At 38.0% G+C, this 23119-nt stretch overlaps 1 protein-coding gene across 10 annotated transcripts in view; it reads right to left on the bottom strand.

The window, feature by feature from the left end:
- Positions 1-23119, bottom strand: part of adgrb3 (adhesion G protein-coupled receptor B3) — a 332693-nt gene that overhangs the window by 94716 nt on the left and 214858 nt on the right. For all 10 annotated transcript variants that reach the window (XM_062058299.1, XM_062058303.1, XM_062058301.1 and 7 more), the window contains 2 exons: positions 11507-11653; positions 5535-5610 (listed from right to left, as the gene is read on the bottom strand). In XM_062058299.1, coding sequence (XP_061914283.1) covers positions 5535-5610; positions 11507-11653 — 223 coding nt within the window. The remainder of the gene's footprint in view (positions 1-5534; positions 5611-11506; positions 11654-23119) is intronic.

Genomic DNA, 23119 nt, shown 5'->3' with positions numbered 1-23119 from the left:
CATAGATCGCTCAGTTCTAGTCTTAGACTTAGATTGGTCAGCTCTAGTCTAGTAACCTGACTCTCGCCAGATCCTTGTAGTTCGCTGAGCTCCACACAAGGATCTGGGCTCGAAGGCATTGCAAACTCCTTCAAGATAGCAAAAAATAATGAACCAATGAGGATCGCCGGGCGGGATTTCATAGATGTGACGTAGCGCCAAAGTGACTGTTTGATTCAAACAACAATGGCGGCACGCAGCCCTCGCTGCCTTGTGTGCTGATATTGATTCTGCTACTGCAACTGTTTTGTCGAATCTATTGAATATTAATTATTTAAAAGATGAACAGAGAACGGTTTTGAAGGCATTTATTGGTGGCAAGGATGTTTTGGCTCTTCTTCCGACCGGGTTTGAATTTCCAAGCGTCGCTCTCATCAGCGTCACGGGTTGATTTCGATGTGAGTGGTTGAAGTAGCACGTCGTTCAAGATAACGGACAAGTGGTTTATCCAATCACATACAATTATATTTTTACAAGGCCCCGCCTTCTGAAATACATCTCCTATTGAAAACTCCCAGATCCTTGTGTGGAGCTCAGCGAACTACAAGGATCTGGCGAGAGTCAGGTTACTAGTCTAGTGGCTGGTGCCAAAACCCCAAATATGTATATTCCAAAACCAGTACGGCGTGCCTGGGCAAGGGTGGTTTCGCCCTATCGTAGTGAGAAAAACAACTGTTTTGATGCAAACAAGCAATCTTACTGTCAAAGCCAACGACAGTTGTTGAAGTGTAATTTCCTCTCATTAGCATTGAGGTATTGTGTGGCAGAACGATCGCTGTGGATCAACTACCACCAGTCCAAAACAGTCATGATCCCCCATGTTAGCATTCCTTCAGTTTTAAACAAATGGCACAAATGGCATGTTTCTAACTAAAGACTGTGCTAAATTGCAGAGTCTTTTAGGAGTGGCTGAAAGGAAAGTGTTGTATGTGGAAGACAGGTGGCGTCGCAGACCACCTCCTCTGTTCAGGGATCGTTTTTCAACTTTGACATACAGTAGATAGCTTCCCTCACTCCTCTTTCATACCATCCGTCCTCCCCATCCAGAATCTGTACATTTTTGTTCTCAAAGGTGTGCTGTTTCTCCCTGAGGTGCAGGTCATTTGCCCGTCCATGCTGTGCCACGTGCCGGCTCAGTGGTTGTTTTGTTTCCCCAATAAACACATCAGTGCTTTCATCATTACACTGGATAGCATACACCAGACTGTTTTTGTGGGTGTGGGTGTCCGGTTTTTAGGATGCACTAGTCTCTGTCTCAGGGTGTTGCCTGGTTTGAAGTGTACTGGGGTGTTTTGTCTGAGTTTCTCAGATAGCCCTGATACATATGGAATGACAATATTTTCACGTCTGTCACCTTTTTCCTCCTCATCCACTCTGTTCTTGTTGTTTCTGGAACTGAATGCACTTTTCACAAACGACCAGCTGGGGTGACCTCAGGTTTTGAGGGCTTCCCTCAAATGCCCATTCTCTTTCTCTTTGGCCTTTGGGCAGGTAGGAACATTATAAGCTCGGTGTTGTAGGGTTCTGATAACGCCCAGTTTGTGTTCAAAAAGTCAAAAAGTAGGTATTGATCGGTATGTGTGGAGCCCCCTGTTTTCTCCAATGTGGACATCACAGTCCAAAAAAGGCAACTTACTGTCTGTGACATCCTCATGTGTGAACTTGATGTTTTTGTCTACTGAGTTAATGTGCTCGGTGAAGGCTTGCACTTATTGATTTCTGATTTTCACCCATGTGTCATCCACATATCTGTACCAATGACTTCCTGCTGTTCCCTTAAAATAGCTCAAAGCTCTATTTTCCATATCCTCCATGTAAAGGTTTGCTGCTATTGGGGAGAAAGGTGATCCCATTGCACAACCATGTTTTTGTCAGTAAAACGTTCCCATTAATTGAAAGTAAGGCACATCTGTTCTGGTGTTTAGTGTGGATCTATCCTGTAATGTGTGATCACCTAGTAGACGTTGCCTCACAATCTCGACTGCATCCTGGGTTGGAATACAGGTGAACAGGGAGGTGATGCATCAAAACAGTTGTTTTTCTCTCTACAATAGGGCGAAACCATTCTTGCCAAGGCACACACTCCTGGTTTTGGAGTATAAATATTTTGGGTTTTGGCACTATCCGCTAGACTAGATCTGAACTGATGAAGCCTACTCGGATGAGAGGCGGAACATCTACAAACTTGTACTAAGACAAACCAAACAGTCCAGTTGCAATCGATTGAATGCCCTGAGGTCCAAAATACTCTCATCAAGGTCAGGATTTTATACCTGCCAGTGATTTTACAGTCGACATGGTGTTCTCTTTTTGAAAAAAGGAGCACTTTCCAAGCATAGAAAAAGTGTTATCCTTACAAAGGAAGGCTGTCTTCCTAGCACCAGAGGAGCTGGGAAAATTTTTGTCAGACCTTTTATACGCTTTAAGTCACTTTTAGTGACGGACTGCAAAATGGACATAAAACGACTTATTGTTGAACTCGCCGGCTCGCTGTTAGAGTGCTAGAACGACGGCATTTAGAGGGAAGAAAGTAATCCTCGACTTCTTTTTAGGAACTTCACAAGCTTGACATTTGGTAAAGGGAGAACCCTCAAGTCTGACACCTCCTCTTGTTGCGCTTATCCTGCTGAGAGGCGTACACGCGTACGGATGCCAGCTGCTCCACCTGTGAACACCACATTGCCAGTGCAATGGCTGCCCTGTCCCTGTGTGTCATGCTGGTCCAAGGGACTTATTGACATCAGGTGTTTGTTTGGGATACCCTGTTGCTTTTTCTTAGTTATTTACCTATAATTATTCATGCAATAATGAATCCTTATTTGACTTAATTTAGAGGCAACCTGTTTTAAATTGATGCAAAAAGTGCAGTACACTCGTAGAGCAACCTACCACAATCATTTAGAAAGCATTCCTATCACTTCTTCCAGTAAAATATCGGTGTGTTGTAAAGTAGGGATGGGTACTTTTTTCACATTTGAATTGATATGGTACAAATTCCTGCTGCCCTGTCCCTGATGTAATCGGTACCAATACTCAATTTTCAGTACTCGTTTGTGTGTTTAAATGTGCTAATAAATGTTATTTGTTCAAAAACATTTAATTCTAAAATCCAATATTTAACTCGGAGCTGCACTGTCCAGTTGTTATCTTGTTTTCTTACAATTTGAAAGTATTAATCTGTACTGTATTATTTATTAGTAGACTTTGCATGCATTTGCAATTCCAAGATGTTCAATGGCAGTAGTGTATAGACTGTAGAGTGTTGTCTTAGTCAAGAAGTAGTCTTTGCCATTAAGTTAATTGTGCCAGTCTACAAAGTTTTTGTACTGTAAGTTGTGTACTTATTACATTCCATCTGTTTGACTGTAACATGCATTGTAGATTTCATTACCAAATTTGGAGGCGTTGAAATTGCCATGTAAAATTGCTGATGCTAATGAGTGGCATGTCTATGGGAAATACAATAATCCTTAATTAGCATCGCACTATCGCATTTTTAAAAGTGGAATCTTTCCGCACTTTTGAGCGCCTTCTTGTTTTGTTGGTATGGAAAGTTGCAACATTGCAATAATCTATGCTTGTTTCCCAGCCTAGTTCTTGAGCCGGTGTGGAGTTTGCAACCGGATGTGAAGTCACATGCAACAATGGTATTAAAATACAAGGTGGAAAACAATGCAGCTAAAGGGAGTAATCTATTGCGCCCATAAAGCCCTAAAAAACCCCATAAAAAAAACACCAACAATACTCCATTTACATCTTGTGACCTGAATATTTACCAAATATTTGCAATATTATTTGACATTATGAATGCTAACTCTGAGGAAGTACATTTAGCGGCGCCGTGATCCCAGAGCGGTAACAAGCTTATGCAGCTATTGATATATTGAGTTGGTGAGCTGCTGCATCGCCTCTGAGTTGTTGAAAGTTAATTGTAAATGATTAATCATGCCTCTCACATGTATAGTAGAAAGTTGTGGCCATAAACCGAGAAATTGGTCAACTTTGACATTCAACTTAGACCTGGAGATTGTGAGAAAGACAGAAAAAGACACTTGTTTTGTTTTTCTTTTGTTTTTTTTACCTGGATTATGACTAATTCTTCATATAAACGGGAATATATACAGATCCCATTAATCGGCATTCCAGGAAGAGCAGACATTGTACAGTAAGTGATTGTTTTATTATGTTTGTAGTTAGTATTTCTGGTTTAGCACTTAGCAATAGGGCTACTTACTGGATCTGCCCATCACTCAGCTTCTAAAACTGCTTTATGGTTGTGGATCATCATTTGTCCCAAAGTATTTGTTGTCTCTCATGAAGTCTGCCATAAGTAGTAGTGGTAGTAGTAGTTGTTGTTGTTGTTGTTGAAGGAAATAGCGAACGTTGTGATGTGTCTGATAAATTATTATGCCGCTTTATGCTTAAAATGAGCAAAATACGTAAATATTACGTTACTATGAATTTGCCTATTACTATACTGAACAAACATATAAACGCAACACTTGTTTTTGTTACCATTTTTTATGAGAGTAACTTAAAGATCTAAAATGTTTACTATATACACAAAAGACATATTCCGCTCAAATGTTGTTCACAAATCTATCTACATCTGTGTTATTAAGCACTTCTTTATTGCCAAGATAGTCCATCCCACCTCACAGATGTGGCATATCAAGATGCTGATTAAACAGCATGATTATTGCACAGTTGTGCCCTAGGCTGACCACGATAAAAGACCACTCTGAAATGTGCAGTTTTATCACACAGCGCAATCCACAGATGTCGCAAGTTTTGAGGGAGCGTGCGGTTGGCATGCTTACTGCAGGAATGTCCACCAGAGCTGTTGCCCGTTAATTGATTGTTCATTTCTCTACCATAAGCCGTCTCCTAAGGCGTTTCAGAGATTTTGGCAGTACATCCAACCGGCCTCACAACCGCAGACCACGTGTAACCACACCAGCCCAGCATGTATATATACACAGCATACACAGCATGTATACAAAATGCTGATAGAGGTTTTTGGATGTTTTTAGAGCGCTTTATAGGCAGAATAGAGTGAATCCCATTACTTCCATTGTTAGCTGACTTTTGTTAGTGTTTATTTACGAGTTACTATGCATAAAAAAAAGATTGTTATTGACGAGCAAAATTTAAAAATAAAGTGCAGTTCACCTTTTAATACCCTGCAAACATTTTAAGGTTAAATTTTTAGGGAATATCCTAAACTTATTCAAGCCAATCCCACAAAACATCAACACGTTTACTTTTTGCATTACTCCCTCAAAATGTTTTCTGATCTTTCTTTCCTTGGAACAATGTCTCTGCGGTATTCCAGAGACAAGGAAGTCAGGAATATTTTACTGCAGAGAGTTGATCTACTATTCTGAACGGGAAAACCGACAACTCTTCAGCTCCCAAATGATCAAAACATTTTGTAGTTTGGATTATTTTGACGGCAGGTGAGGAAATACAGCCAGGTGGCCCAGTGCTCTTACTTTGGTGAAGGTAGCATGAGTCCAAGGGTCTTGTAAAGAACTGTTCCCAAAATGAAGACAGGCGATCCTTCCATGTCTAAAAACAAAAAAACTTGAGTTAGTCACATAGTGAAAGTCAAATAGTAAAATAACTGATATTATGCAAATGTGTACTAATTAAAACTGTGACATCATTTGATGAAAAACGTCTGTAAAGCAGTCTTTCTCAAATAGTGGGGTGTGGTGGGGATTTGGGGCTGGGGGAACCTGCTTTATACGGAGCCCCTAAAGGGACATGGGAATTATTTTTTTTTTAGACATGTATCTCGTGGCCACGAGAAAGTATCTCGTGGCCACGAGAAACTTTCTCGTGGCCACGAGAAACTTTTTATTAAAAAAAAAAAAAAAAAAAAAAAAATTAATATTTTTATTTTTTATTTTTTTTTTTATAAAAAGTTTCTCGTGGCCACGAGAAACTTTCTCGTGGCCACGAGAAACTTTCTCGTGGCCACGAGAAACTTTCTCGTGCGCACGAGAAACTTTCTCGTGGCCACGAGAAACTTTCTCGTGGCCACGAGAAAGCATTGGATGCGTGCTGATGGTTTAGTGTGTGTTAAAATGGCAGTTTAGGAGTTAATATGGCTGTATTTCCAGATAGGACTTTCCCCCATGTGTGTTGTGGCAAAATGTGAATGCTTGATTAGTAGGTGTGAGACAAACACTTTATCTTCCTGGTTATTGTAACGCTACGTGATTGACATTATTTAAGACGTTATCATGCCCGGGAAAGGACAGTTTTCCTCTTCTGTGGCTGTGGGGGGTGGGCGTGGCTTGCGGACCTGCAGCGAAGCGGAGTGTGTCAGTTAGTCCCATGTTGATGTCCTCAAACTTCTTTCTTGCTTGGAAGATACACACACAATTGTAACTGTTATTTCTTCCTGCACATAATAAATATGTACAACGTGTTTGGATGTATTCATTTATGTAAAATTGTCATTAAATGTAATATTGCCTGACAAAAAGTGATACGACGTACGTAATATTTTGATATTTACACATCGCATATTTACACACGCGCATCTGACTAGAATACCCTTATGTGCATTACATATATCAACATCAACTACCTACTGTACTGTTTACTTGTTGAAATACCCTTTTTAGAGCAAATATCTACCCACATAATTTATATGTGTATATATAATATATATATATGTGTATGTATGTATATGCATATATATATATATATATATATATATATATATATATATATATATATATATATATATATATATATATATATATATATATATATATATATATATATATATATATATATATATATATATATATATGCATATACATACATACACATATATATATATATTATATATATATATGTGTATGTATGTATATGCATATATATATATATATATATATATATATATATATATATATATATATATATATATATATATATGCATATACATACATACACATATATATATATATTATATATATATATGTGTATGTATGTATATGCATATATATATATATATATATATATATATATATATATATATATATATATATATGCATATACATACATACACATATATATATATATTATATATACACATATTATATATATATATGTGTATGTATGTATATGCATATATATATATATATATATATATATATATATATATACATATATATATATATATATATATATATATATATATATATATATATATATATATATATATATATATATATATATATATATATATATATATATATATATATATATATATATGCATATACATACATACACATATATATATATATATTATATATACACATATAAATTATGTGGGTAGATATTTGCTCTAAAAAGGGTATTTCAACAAGTAAACAGTACAGTAGGTAGTTGATGTTGATATATGTAATGCACATAAGGGTATTCTAGTCAGATGCGCGTGTGTAAATATGCGATGTGTAAATATCAAAATATTACGTACGTCGTATCACTTTTTGCCAGGCAATATTACATTTAATGACAATTTTACATAAATGAATACATCCAAACACGTTGTACATATTTATTATGTGCAGGAAGAAATAACAGTTACAATTGTGTGTGTATCTTCCAAGCAAGAAAGAAGTTTGAGGACATCAACATGGGACTAACTGACACACTCCGCTTCACTGCAGGTCCGCAAGCCACGCCCACCCCCCACAGCCACAGAAGAGGAAAACTGTCCTTTCCCGGGCATGATAAAGTCTTAAATAATGTCAATCACGTAGCGTTACAATAACCAGGAAGATAAAGTGTTTGTCTCACACCTACTAATCAAGCATTCACATTTTGCCACAACACACATGGGGGAAAGTCCTATCTGGAAATACAGCCATATTAACTCCTAAACTGCCATTTTAACACACACTAAACCATCAGCACGCATCCAATGCTTTCTCGTGGCCACGAGAAAGTTTCTCGTGCGCACGAGAAAGTTTCTCGTGGCCACGAGAAACTTTTTATAAAAAAAATAAATAAAAAAAAATATTAATTTTTTTTTGATTTTTTTATTTTTTTTATAAAAAGTTTCTCGTGGCCACGAGAAAGTTTCTCGTGGCCACGAGATACATGTCTAAAAAAAAAAAAAATCCCATGTCCCTTTAGGGGCTCCGTAGCTTTATACTCATCATGCTTCAAACTCGCTTCTAAAAGCAAAACGTGCTCATTGTAGTCATTAATCCTGACTTCCTCATTTTAAAGAAAAAAAGCTAAATTTGTTTGATTCATTTTTGTTTTCTAGTGTTTTATGTAATATACTCCTGTTAAAGATGCTGATGATTTTTTTATTATCATTATTCATTGCATTATTACATTTTATATTTCAGTATCAAATGGTTCAAGTTGTTAAAAAATGTTTTATAGTTTAAATAAGAAAAAAACCCTAAGTAAATTTCAGGCAAGTTAATGCACTTTGAATAGTTTTTGTATACCTTTTAAATGTTCTTGTAGTCATACAATATTTTTGGTATTATTAAACCAATTTTTACCTGACATGTTTCGACTGTCATCTGCAGTCTTTTTCAGAAGGGTCACCAGACCACTGTGATGTGTTGCCTATCAGCTGTTCTTATAGACGTGGCCAACCACAAGAACAGCTGATAGGTGGTAGGTTACTGTGGTTATTTGAAAAGTATATGAATAAGAAGACATAATGAACCACTTAAAGCAAAATGTTATCTTTTCTGTTATTGTTTCTTGTAAGGTTGTCCCGATACCAATATTTTGGTACCCGTGCCAAAATGTATTTCGATACTTTTCTAAATAAAGGGGACCACAAAAAAGGCATTATTGGCTTTATCTTAACAAAAAAATTAATCGAAAAACACTTTTTTGTCCTTAAATAAAATACTGAACTTACTAGACAACTTGTATTTTAGCAGTAGGCAAACAAAGGCTCCTAATTTGTCTGCTGATGTATGCAGTAACAATTGTATCATTTCTTATTCATTTATTTTGGGACAAGTGGTAAAAAATTGATTACTAATATTCTTGTCAATGTATTGTTAATATCTGCTTACTTTCTGTTTTAAGATGTTCTATCTACACTTCTGTTAAAATGTAATAATCACTCATTCTTCTGTTGTTTGGGTGTTTTACATTAGTTTTGGATAATTCCACAAATTTGGGTATCGATCCGATACCAAGTAGTTACAGGATCATACATTGGTCATATTTAAACTCCTTAATGTGTCCAGGGACATATTTCCTGAGTTTACAAACATAATAAAAAAGAAAAAAAAGGCAAAACGATTTTGTGATGATAAAGAATATTGACATAATCATAGTAGTATCGACTAAATACGCTCATGTACATGGTATCATTACAGTAGATGTCAGGTGTAGATCCACCCATGGCGTTTGTTTACATTGAGGAGCGCTAGCTGAAGCATGTTTAGTTATTCCTCATCCTGCAGCGATGACATTTGTAAGAAACTTACTTTATTTGTTGTCTTAGAGGCGAGGATTAGTGATTTAGAAGTAGCTAAAACACTGCCGACTGCGAATGGACGTTAGCTTCTAGCTAGATAGCCATGTTTAAAGCACCTCTTGTAGAGTGGCGTTTAAGTATTATAGCTTCACTTTTATCTTTAGTTTTTAAGCCAAAATGCGTTCATTCTCCCTCTTGTGTCCACACACTGTGTCTGCCTTTAAGTACTGCGTGATTGTGCGCTGCCGAACATGCTCCTCTGCTCGTAAAACCAGCAATGTCACGACATGACAACGCCGTGCCGTCATGCCTGTTAAGAAAACATTAAAAAAAAAATATAGAGGTTTTTGTTTCATGTCTCTACGACATTCGTAACGGAAGTTACAAGCAGTTTTGACTGTGTTTTCTTCCTAGGGGGCGCTGGAGCGCAATTTTGAGGGGTTTTTTTGGGGTTTTTTTTTACTAAAGAGTTTTGTTTGCAAGTAATGATGTGTGTGTCAAATTTGGTGAGTTTTGAAGCATGTTAAGGGGGTCAAATTACAGCACAAAGCTGCGGAAGAATAATAATAAAGAAAGAATTATAATAAAATCTTACAATTTCAATAGGGTCCTCTGTCCCATTGTAAAAGGACTCCCGTTGTGATTCCTTTTACAATGGGCCATGCTGTCCCTAAAAAAGGGAAGTTCAACTGTCTTTCATTATTTTGTCTTTTCTTTAATGTTAATAAGCAATGTAATGCAGAGGTGTACTTAAAACAATTTAATGGACAAATTATATTGTTTATAGTCGCGGCAAAGAGTTTGGGGCAGCGCAAAATGTTTTCTTCTTCCTGAGGGCAGGGGTGCGACAGAAAATTCCTAAGAAGCACTGCTTTGAAGGGTGAAAATAATTGGAAAAAAAAACAAAACTATTTGGTCCTTTTGATTAGAGCTGAAGTTGTGAGATTGAGCACAAAAGTAAAACAAAAAAAAAGTCATAATTTTCATGGAGGACTTATATGTTCTGTTTGGCTTTGGATTGGAGTATTGTCGAATAACTGCTTGTGTATCGTACACCTGTGAAAAAAATTGACATTTAACATGAAACAAATCTTATGAAGAAAAATAATTTATAATGGTGTAACACAACAAAAATATGGGCAAAATACAGCAAATAATTACTGAATGGACATCAAATGAAGCCTGGGTCCCCTGAGGGTTAAATGAAATGCACAAGTTATAGTATGAGATCCAATGGAGTAAATATTATTATGGTAGTTATACGATTTACAGCGACAAATGTGTGGATTGGCATTGTGCATGAATGACTCATTGATCTGGAATAATTTGCAGTAAAAGTCATAGAGTTTTTGGGAAAAAATGACTGAACAAGACGACTATATAGACATAGATCTTGTTTTGAAATAGAAAATATGACTTTTCACTGTTAGCTATGTTAGCTACCTCTCTTTGTTTATAATGTATATTTTCTGTTGGATCTACTCTCTATTTTATGCTGCCCTTTTTATTTTATTTTTTATTTGTATTTATTTTTTTTGCTGCAGCTGTTACATATACTGTAATATTGTACATGGTAATTGGGATTTGTTATACATTGTATATATTATATAAAAATGTAATATAATAATATAATATATCAGTATATATTATATACTATATATATAATATGTAAATATTACATATGTGTTATATTTTATATTACTACTATGGTACATTTTTAATCTACTTAATACCTGCATTATCCTTTCCATCCTTTGAAACTGAGCTATTGTGTGGATAAATAAAGTTTGTCTAAGTCTAAGTCCAAGTCTAAGTTAGAAAGTAACTCTTTGTATAATCTTAAAATGCTGCTGGAGGTCTTGAATGAAAAAAAAAAATAGGAAGGTCCAAACTCTGACAAATCAGATAAAAATGTGTAACTCGGTTTGGAGATGGTGTCTTTTGAGGTAAGGTTATTCTTTGCGAAACACTGGGGAGACAAACCTGCGCTTTGGGAGACAAAGAAGCCCTTTGGAATGACCACCTTATCCTCAGAGTTGCGGGCCCAGTCCACCATGCCTTTACGGCCCTTCATGGGGAAGTTGATGTCGGTCATCACTGACACAGCTGGAAGCCTCTGGATGCTGGCCACTGCACAAATAGCACAATCAAACACAAATTGTGTCGGTCAGAACAGTTGACACAAAAATCAAAAGATGGGTTTGTGTGAATCATATAGCAAAAATGGTATTAGTCAATTTAGATGCACTGTATATAATTTCATATACATTTAGATCTAAGCATTCCAGGTATGGCAGCTTTCCATGTAAACAAACAGGAATATAACAGGGGTAAAAGGAACATACGCTAAAAGTTCAAAGCAGGGAACTTAAATGTAGTTGCAAATTATATTATTTATGGTAAAAACAACCACATTGAATACAGATGTATTTGTGCATCCCTCAGTTCCATAAACATACACACACACACACGCACACGCACACGCACGCACACACACACACACACACACACACACACACACACACACACACACACACACACACACACACACACACACACACACACACACACACACACACACACACACACACACACACACACACACACACACACACACACACTGTATTTCACAGGTTTCCCTGCTCTTCTGGGGTTTTTATTATATTATATATACTATCAAATCCCCTGAAGAGCAGGGAAACCTGTGAAACAGGCTTGTAGGAACAGCTCAATTTTTGTTTCATCTGACCACAGAACTTTCTTCCAGAAGGTCTTATCTTTGTCCATATGATTTTAGAAATAAACAAAAATTGAGCTGTTTGGCCACAGTACCCAGCTATTATAAATATATATATATATATATATATATATATATGTATATATATATATATATATATATATATATATATATATATATATATATATATATATATATATATATATATATATATATATATATATATATATATATATATATATATATATATATAATGGTTAGAGTGTCCGCCCTGAGATCGGTAGGTTGTGAGTTCAAATCTCGGCCGAGTCATACCAAAGACTATAAAAATGGGACCCATTACCTCCCTGCTTGGCACTCAGCATCAAGGGTTGGAATTGGGGGTTAAATCACCAAAAATGATTCCCGGGCGTGGCACTGCTGCTGCCCACTGCTCCCCTTACCTCCCAGGGGGTGAACAAGGGGATGGGTCAAATGCACAGGACAAATTTCGCCATACCTAGTGTGAGTGTGACTATCATTGGTACTTTAACTTTAACTTTAACTTTATATCTATATATGTATATATATATATATATATATATATATATATATATATATATATATATATATATATATATATATATATATATATATATATATATATATATATATATATATATATATATATATATATATATATATATATATATATATACATACATATATTTATATAAACATATATATATACACATACTGTATATGTATACATATATAAATATACATATACATATATAGTGGTTAGAGTGTCAGCCCTGAGATCGGTAGGTTGTGAGTTCAAATCCCGGCCGAGTCATACCAAAGACTATAAAAATGGGACCCATTACCTCCATGCTTGGCACTCAGCATCAAGGGTTGGAATTGGGGGTTAAATCACCAAAATGATTCCCGGGCATGGCACCGCTGCTGCCCACTGCTCCCCTCACCTCCCAGGGGGTGATCAAGGGGATGGGTGGATGGGTCAAATGCACAGGTCAAATTTCACCACACCTAGTGTGTGTGTGACAATCATTGGTACTTTAATTTAATTTAATTAATATGATACTATACTATATATATACAGAAATATATATGTGAATGTGTGTGTGTGTGTGTGTGTGTGCGTTTCCTTTTCAACCCTTTTAATTGGCACTTTGTGTCGCAACTTGCCTGTGTATGACAAGTGCTGTATAAATAAAGTTTTGATTCATTGATTATATGTGTTATTTTCCTTTTACCACAAAATGTTTGTTCATCTGTTACACTCCAAATTTAGTAATGAATCAATGTACAACAAATGGGCTCAAATTGCACTTTCCAACTGCCGGAGGAGAATCCTGGAGCAAAACAAACAATTCCTTACTGTTCCATTTACACATTCCCAACAGAATGTTTATGATCCCCAAACTAGCACCTGACAACAAGCAGACAGGTAATCTCTCTCATCGCTCTTTCCTTTTCTGTCCTCCCTGCTGAGGCGCGACAAAGCACCTGTCCGTGCACTACGGCAACGACAGGGAAAATTCCCCGGATCAAGCAAACGGGCCTCGGCATTACAAGCAGGAGGATAAAGCTGGCCCGTTCCCCACCCGCTATCACAACCCGTCCCAGTCAGGTGCTACTTCAGAGGGGAATGTGAGGCTAATCCCCATTGATGCAAAAGCTCCATTGTTCATCGCGCTTTTGCCAACAATACCATTTGGATCCTGGCAGGGCTCTACGCTGGGATGAAGACCGTGACAGTGAAGGCGTGTCCGTGTGTTCGGGATGATCAGGGAGAGGCCATGAAATCACATTGCCGCAACGTGCGCAAAATAGGCTCGCCTCCCAGTGCCAGATGCTCGGGTAGGGCAGAGGTATGGATGCCTTTTTCGTCGGGGCGGTGGGGGTGGGGACAGCGTGAAAGCCAAACCTATAATAAAGAGGCTGCCTTTCAGACCGTGGGGTAATTCTGCATGTAAACGGGGCTTTGCATCTGCCTGATGGGGCTCGGCAACACAAATAAAGCGATTGTTATGCAAGTCAGTGCATCGAGGCTATGGAGGAGATGTTCAATGAGGCACGCTGCAATAAGTGAATTGCGACATATTAACACAAAGGTTTTTGGTCTACCTTCACCTTAAGGGAGATCGGTTCCGTTATTAATGTGTGTGACTACGTTTCACATGAGAGACGCAGGACAAAACTATCCTTCAAAATCTCCCAGCGTGTCTAAAGTACCACTTTGTCCTCCGGGTGCTCATGCGGCAAAGAGGACAAGCTGCTGGAGTGGGAAGCTTTCGCAATCAATGGGCCTCGTTCCACAGTATGTTTTTACAGTTCTACTTGGAATTGTCCTCTTCAGAAAATGTCTGTTTCATCAAAAGTTTTTTGTGAGTGAAAAATTGTTTGGAATTTTCGTAACCTCAGGAAATGTGTCGTAGAGACCACTATTGAATGAGTTCATGTCGCCTCCATACAACCAGGCACGTGCACAGATAAGACACCTAGTGGTACCTTGGTAAAAGAAAGTGCATCTCTATCCTCCTTCAAAACCGCACTGAAAGAACACCTCCAGTCAACTTCAACCCTTGACTAACACCCTCCCCCCTCCACATCCCACCTCCCCGGACTGTAAATAATCAAATGTATATACTTGTTCTTATGCTTTCTGAGCTCACTATGTTCACTGCTCGCTGTACATATCCTACAAAGTCAGACCTACCCTGTTACAATGTCCATTTCTCTGATGATGCAATTGTTGATGACTGAAGTGCTGATATCAACCAAACCTAACCCCCCCGCCCCAAACCCCCCCCCCCCCCCCCACATCCCACCCCCCGGATTGTAAATAATGTAAATAATTCAATGTATATACTCTGATGATTAACTTGTGTGATGACTGTATTATGCTGATAGTATATATTTGTACCATGAATTGATTTACGTGGACACCGACTTAAACAAGTTGAAAAACTTATTCGGGTGTTACCATTTAGTGGTCAATTGTACGGAATATGTACTGTACTCTGCAATCTACTAATAAAAGTTTCAATCAATCAATGAAAAACCTTAAGCATTGGCCTTTTAGCCCTGCGTGAGAAAGTACCCTTTCTACTGGAGCCCAACTCCCAACAGGCACACGACATTGATACAACGTTGATTATACAAACATGTCCTTTAAAACTGACTTTGAGACAACGTTGGAAAATAGTTGTATTTGTAAATTAAGACAACGTTCATGTCTGACGTTGGGTCCACGTTGTTGGTTGGGAAATGACCAAATTCCAATGGTCAAATCAACCTGACATTGAATAAACATTGTCGAAAAGCATGTTGTTTCAACGTTGTATTTGTGTTGTAGAATATTGGTCGGAAAATGACCAAAATTCAATGGTCAAATCAACGTCAGAAGCCGACTGTGACGATGTGGTCGCATGGTTATGCAGCAGGAAACTCTGCAGGCAAAGGTGCAGGTGAGACAATGATTTACTGTCTATGAAACATGCGAAAACTACGATCGCACGAAATAGCTTGCGTGAAAGCTTAGCATAAAATCAGGCAAACAAGAGCAAAGCTTAGCTCTGGGGTCGTAGGAATAGACGTTATAACTGTTGCGTGGAAGCAAACTAGAAAGCCAGACAGTGTGTGACGAAAGACAGGAATATGTAGCTCTCTGATTAGTGCCCAGGAGCAGGTGAGCGTCCCGAACACTAATCAGAGGTAGGTGAAACTAATCAGCACCCGTGGGTGCTGAAAACAAAACTGAGGTAGTCAAACTAACAGAACAAATCATGATCCGGGTAACAGATCATAACACCAACATTGATTAAACGTCGTCAAAAAGCATGTTGTTACAACGTTATGTTTGAGTTGCTCAACGTCAGGACCTAATTCAACGAGTTCTCAACGTTGTTTTAATGTCTTGAGTCTTCCTTCATTCATTTTACGAATAAAAGTTACTCTCTGTCATAATTTCCTCACAAATATGTTTAATATCTCATATTTGAGTCATGGTGAAAATTCTTCCCCAAACTGCTCAACGTCGCTCACAAGCCTCCGATACAAATCCTGTGACAAGCAGCATGAGGCCAACAGGTAATAACAATATTTGTGTTATCCCCTGACGTTGTAAACATTTTTTACCACAACTTTAATAATAAGGTTGCTTGAATCAAATGGAGATTGTCTAAGAGTACCTACACCCCCCTATCAAAATGCAAAATGGTTCATTACACTCAACACAGACGTCATAAAGTCATCAAACCTCACCTTTAAGCATTCACACGGAGCACTATCATTTTGGAACAAAGATGAGGTAATAGAAGAAACGTTAAAATGTAATACATTTGTCTGTGGCAGCATAGGAGAGCGTAATGTACAGGTTTCACTTCTGGATCTCATGGCCAATAACTGTGGTGTGTTCAACGACCCTCAATAAAGTTACAAACCGAGGCATCACTAAGTTTAAAAAAATCAGGATGATGCTTAACCTCCAGGCACTATTTTAATCATAATAATAATAATGATGTATTATAATGGTTCATATTATCCACTGATGATAATTATACGTAAATCAGATAATCTCTACACTCTGAAGTATGTCAACTTGACAGATTTATAAACATATTTCAGTGAATAATGACAAGTTATATGATTATTTAAACGCATATTATTGCCACTTTATATATTCAATTTGTTGCCACTTTTTTGTAAAACAAAACAAGAACTTATTTAGGGGGGTTATCTTACATATTTTCAAGTCCAAAACCCAATTAAAGTTTTTTTTCCCCCACGTATTTTAAAGGCCTACTGAAACCTACTACTACCGACCACGCAGTCTGATAGTTTATACATCAATGATGAAATCTTAACATTGCAACACATGCCAATACGGCCGGGTTAACTTATAAAGTGCAATTTTAAATTTCCCGCGAAACTTTCGGTTGAAAACGTCTATGTATGATGACGTTTGCGCGTGACGTCAATGGTTGAAACGGAAGTATTGGGACACATTGTATCTCAATACAAACAGCTCTGTTTTCATCGCCAAATTCCACAGTATTCTGGACATCTGTGTTGGTGAATCTTTTGCAATTTGTTTAATGAACAATGGAGACTGCAAAGAAGAAAGCTGTAGGTGGAATCGGTGTATTAGCGGCTTGCTGCAGCAACACAACCAGGAGGACTTTGAGGATAGCAGACGCGCTATCCGACGCTAGCCGCCGACCGCATCGATGATCGGGTGAAGTCCTTCATCGCGCCGTCGATTGCTGGAACGCAGATGAGCACGGGTGTTGATGAGCAGATGAGGGCTGGTGTAGGTGGAGAGATAATGTTTTTATCATAGCTCTGACGAGGTCTCGTAGCTAAGTTAGCTTCAATGGCGTTGTTAGCAACAGCATTGCTAGGCTTCGACAGGCGGCACAGCATTAACCGTGTAGTTACAGGTCCAGTGTTTGGTTCGGTGTCTCCTGATAGTAGTATTGTTGATCTTCTGTCTATCCTTCCAGTCAGGGGCTTATTTATTTTGTTTCTATCTGCATTTAAGCACAATGCTATCACGTTAGCTCCGTAGCTAAAGTGCTTCACCGATGTATTGTCGTGGAGATAAAAGTCACTGTGAATGTCCATTTCGCGTTCTCGACTCTCATTTTCAAGAGGATATAATATCCGAGGTGGTTTAAAATACAAATCCGTGATCCACAATAGAAAACGGAGAAAGTGTGGAATCCAACTTTTACCTAAGTTACGGTCAGAGCGAAAAAATATATGTCCTGCACTGCACTCTAGTCCTTCATTCTCACGTTCCTCATCCACAAATCTTTCATCCTCGCTCAATTTAATGGGGTAATCGTCGCTTTCTCGGTCCGAATCGCTCTCGCTGCTGGTGTAAACAATGGGGAAATGTGAGGAGCCCTTCAACCTGCGACGTTACGCTACTTCCGGTACAGGCAAGGCTTTTTTTTATCAGCGACCAAAAGTTGCGAACTTTATCGTCGATGTTCTCTACTAAATCCTTTCAGCAAAAATATGGCAATATCGCAAAATGATCAAGTATGACACATAGAATGGATCTGCTCCCCCCGTTTAAATAAAAAAAAATCATTTCAGTAGGCCTTTAAAAGCTGGTTTCAAACAAATTCCTGCAATAGTTTTTTTTAGTGCATGTAAACATACATAAGTGTGTGCGCACAGGGAATTATTGAGGGGTTTGGGGGTGGGGCTTTAGGCACTTTAGGTGCTACGCCTCTGGGCATACCCGTCAGCATTTGCATTTCAAGATATGGGACATTTCGCAGGAAAAAGGGAAAAAATAAGAGGTTTGATTTTTATCACCAATTAACATATCCATCCATCCATCCATCCATTTTCTACCGCTTATCCCTTTCGGGGGGTGCTGAAGCCTATCTCAGCTACAATCGGGCGGAAGGCGGGATACACCCTGGACAAGTCGCCACCTCATCACAGGGCCAACACAGACAACATTCACACTCACATTCACACACTAGGGCCAATTTAGTGTTGCCAATCAACCTATAAACAGGTGCATGTCTTTGGAGGTGGGAGGAAGCCGGAATACCCGGAGGGAACCCACGCAGTCACGGGGGAGAACATGCAAACTCCACACAGAAAGATCCCGAGCACAGGATCGAACCCAGGACCTTCGTATTGTGAGACAGATGCACTAACCCCTCTACCACCGTGCTGCCCAATTAACATATAATCAGTAAAAAAAAAATCTGTGGCTGGAACTCACATTGTTTGTGTTACAAGTAGTCACAAACACTGAGATGTGAGGCAATCAGGGTGGCAAATAATTTAAGTTGAACTACAACGGTGGTAAGGTATATTGTGGTACATTATTAGTGTGATGCTGCTTATGCTTCGATCATGTCAAAAACATAGATTTTTTTATTTAATTTGACCATTCGTTACAATATAAATGTAAAATATGCTGCTGTGATTTTTATCCTAATAAATTTGTGAATAATTTTCCCAGTGGGTGCCCTTTTTTTCTGGCTTGAGCAAAATGTATGTACACTTTCCTGCAAAAAACCCCCCCCACTTAACGACTTAACGAGGCCGCTATAAAATGCCGTGGTGAGAACTTAATATAGGAAAGCCCTGTCCTGTGTCCAAAAGGAAAATAAGTCACCCGTGTCTCATTAAGAGTTATGCCATGCTGATGCCAATTCAAAACTAATATGATTAAGTGTTTTGAGGAGAAGCTTGGCAATAACGATTTTTTCCCCCTTGGTGCCAGGTGTGATTGACACATGCAGATCAAAATTAGGTGAGTAAATACTATTTCTGCTTAATGTAAACAAAAGCAACTGTCCATTATTCGGACCATTATTCATGTCCATTTTCATACAAAAGGCGCATTAAAAGGGGCCATATTATAATTTTTTTTCTAAATTAAAAAAGCTTCCTTGTGGTCTACATAACATGTAATGGTGGTTATTTGGTCAAAATGTTGCATAGATTATGTTTTACAGATCATCTTCAAGCCGCTTTCTGACAGTCACTTCAGGATGCGCCGTTTTGTGGGCGGTCTTATTTACGTGGCTCACCTTCGGCAGCGTCTTCTCCCCGTCATCTTTGTTGTAGCGTGCAAGGACGGGAGTGGAAGAAGTGTCAAAAGATGGAGCTAACTGTTTTAATGACATTCAGACTTTACTTAAATCAATAACGAAGCAGCATCTCCTCATCCGTGGCTCACTAGTGCAACAACAACGCTGGAAATGTGTTTCGTGAAAAACCGCCTGACCATAACTCTCTAATTACTAAAGTTCCTTGGGTAAATAATGTAAACTCACTACACCGGTAGTTATTAGCGCTTTCATAGCGAGTGTACTGACAGATATAAGTTAAAACTTTATGCTACTTTATTTTAGAAATGGCAACAGCAGAGGATGAATGTCACATAACAAGAAGACAGAGAAAGAGAAGAAGCTTATTGACAATGTCGTCCACACGGACTACATTGGCGAACGCGAGCACATTTTCAGGACTTATGCAGATCCCAAATACAGATCAGCAGGTACCAGAAGGTAATAAAAGTTGGTTTTGCATATTATTGCAAAACAAAACGCCAGATAATATGTCTGCTAATAGGTGCCTTTTTGCAGTCCTTATACAAACAACATAATAATAGTCGTATGTCTGACTACGGTAGCCTTAATGCGCCGACAATCCATCAAGCGGTGCGGTTTCAAAGTCATACTAAAACATTATGACAGTTTTTTGAGCGCTCTGTGTGATGTTCTACAGCAGTGGTCCCCAACCAACGGGCCGCGGACCGTTACCGGGCCGCACAAGAAAAAAAAGAAAAAAGAAAGAAAAAAACTATTTTATTTTATTTTTTTATTTGTGTTAAATCAACATAAAAAACACAATATTTACATTATATATCGATATAGATCAATACAGTCTGCAGGGATACAGTCCGTAAGCACACATGATTGTATTTCTTTATGAAAAAAAACAAACCCCCCCCCCCCCCCACCCACCCCCGGTCTGTGGGACATATTTTCAAGCGTTGACCGGTCCGCAGCTACAAAAAGGTTGGGGACCACTGTTCTACAGTATATTCTCAATGGAACATGGTGTTGTTTACTGGCGCCATATTGCAGTCTACATGTATCTCTTATGTATGACTACCATCTACTGGTCACATTTATCATTACAACATGTGCCAAATAAAATTGCTTCGAGGTCGGTAAGCACAACCAGAATTATTCCGTACATTAGGCGCACCGGGTTATAAGGCGCACTGTAAAAACGTTATTTTACCTTACAAAAATGTGCATCCTTTATATATGAGTGGAGGGAGGGATATTTTTGGAGGAATGTTTTTGTTTTGTTTTTTGAAAAATTATAAACATATTTGCAAGAAAAAGATGATTTTATTCAGAAAAAAATATTTTAGAATCTTACACAAATACCTCTTATAAATCTCAAAATGAAAACATTGGTTTGATATTTTTATTTAAAAGTTTAATATGATTGTGTACTTCTTGAAAACAAACACACTGAAATTCCTTCTTTTTGTTGAAATTGTTCTTTCGTCATCAACTAGATGACGAAAGAATCTCAAGAAATAATACTGGATAAAATACACTTGAATTAACTTAATAAAGTAGCTGTACCCTGACTACTCTAAACCTGGATAATATATGTAAGTCAAAGTAGACAGTGTCCACTGTACACTATGCTTAATTTATTTTGTGTTGTCCCTTAAGAATATATAACAAAATGGTTGCAAAAATGCTACTTTTGCACGATGGTGTCCCATTAAAAGTTGAGTGGAGTATAAATAGGAGACTTGTGATCTAGCTGGCTGTTCAGAAGTTGGGGAAAACATTGCGCTTGATCATCACCAAAAAATACAACATTTGTAGTACAAACACTGGTCCCGATTGTGCATACAATCCAATACATTAGTTAAAGATGCAACTTTTTTGCTTTCTGCTGCTTGGGTGTTTTTAATTGAATTTGACTTTAATCATTTTGTAGACAAAAGTAGTGTTCAACAACTTCAATAAAATTCAATTAAAGAATAACTCCCATTAGGCCTGGGAACCAGTTTCAAGAGTGTGTGTACAGTATACTTGCAATGTGAGTGTTTTTCCACTCAAACATAATTAGACGAGGTTGATGAGGAAACAATTTCAAGTAAAGTTACATTGCGCTAATGTGACTTTTTTCTGTTGTCTTTTTGCAGCTCACGGTCTCCAATGTGCCATTCTCCAAATGCAATGTCCGTGTGCGTCTAAATGACTTGAAAGCTGTAAATGTAACATCAGAAAGTTTTCCTGATGCTAACCCGAGTTCTCAAAGTTGGTTTTCACAGAACACCATAACCTCCACAAGTATAATATAAAGGAAGAACAAAAAAAAAAAGAGAGTACAAATGTGCTTCTTTTTTGACTTATTTAAGTTGCCGCTCACGTTTTGTTCAAAGGTGCATGTTGAGGGATGGGTTCATTGCTACGCTATTCTTGGGGGCCTCCAATCCATCATTATGGAAATCATGCAGCATAAAGAGCCTCTGAGTGTCGAGTGTTTGCCATAAGTGGGTCAAACGTTGGCCACTGTAAAGAATACAGGGAAGAAAATGCGACTCCTCTGGAGGAATTGCCTACCAGCCCAGCTGTTCGTGCTCACATTCATTTGCATGAATAAATCAAGAGCGCCGTTCTATTATTCCATTCCCAGTGAGGCGGCATCCATGGCTGAGTGAGAAATGAAATGCCACAGAGACCCGCCATCATCCGAGAGCATGTGCGACACACAAGCTAAAAGAAACCCACGAGAACATTAGCGAGGAAAAATATTGTTCCAAGACTCATATCAGGAGACTTTATGTCTCAAAAAAGGGGCGTTTTAATCTCTGCTATGACCAGCGGTGCATTAAAAATGTCTTTCAAGCTCATTACAGCTACAATGAACAACTTCTAATTTCAATACAGCTCGATAACGTTCTATCAGACCCGCCCACCATATTTTCCCACATCTGAAATAATTATGTTATCATGGCGGTACACACTTCAGGACAATGTGTTGACAGTGTGCTGCTCTAATTATATTTAATTGCACTGCAGTTGAACAGATACCTCAATAAACTGTTAGACTATGGAGAAGAAAATGTCTCAATAAGGCACAGTCATTTTTACTTTAGTGTTCTATTTGATGCTGATGTTGCCCAATGTAATGACTAATGCGGGGGTCTGTAACCTACGGCTCTAGAGCACCGCCCTAGTGGCTCCCTGGAGCTTTTTAAAAAATTTATGAAAATAGAAAAAGATGGGGGGGAAAACATATTTTTGTTTTAATATGGTTTCAATAGGAGGACA

The sequence above is a fragment of the Entelurus aequoreus genome, linkage group LG09 (assembly GCF_033978785.1).
Source record: "Entelurus aequoreus isolate RoL-2023_Sb linkage group LG09, RoL_Eaeq_v1.1, whole genome shotgun sequence".
Taxonomy (NCBI): Eukaryota; Metazoa; Chordata; class Actinopteri; order Syngnathiformes; family Syngnathidae; genus Entelurus; species Entelurus aequoreus.
Note: the sequence above shows the minus strand (reverse complement) of the source record. Positions and strands in the feature narration are given on the sequence as shown.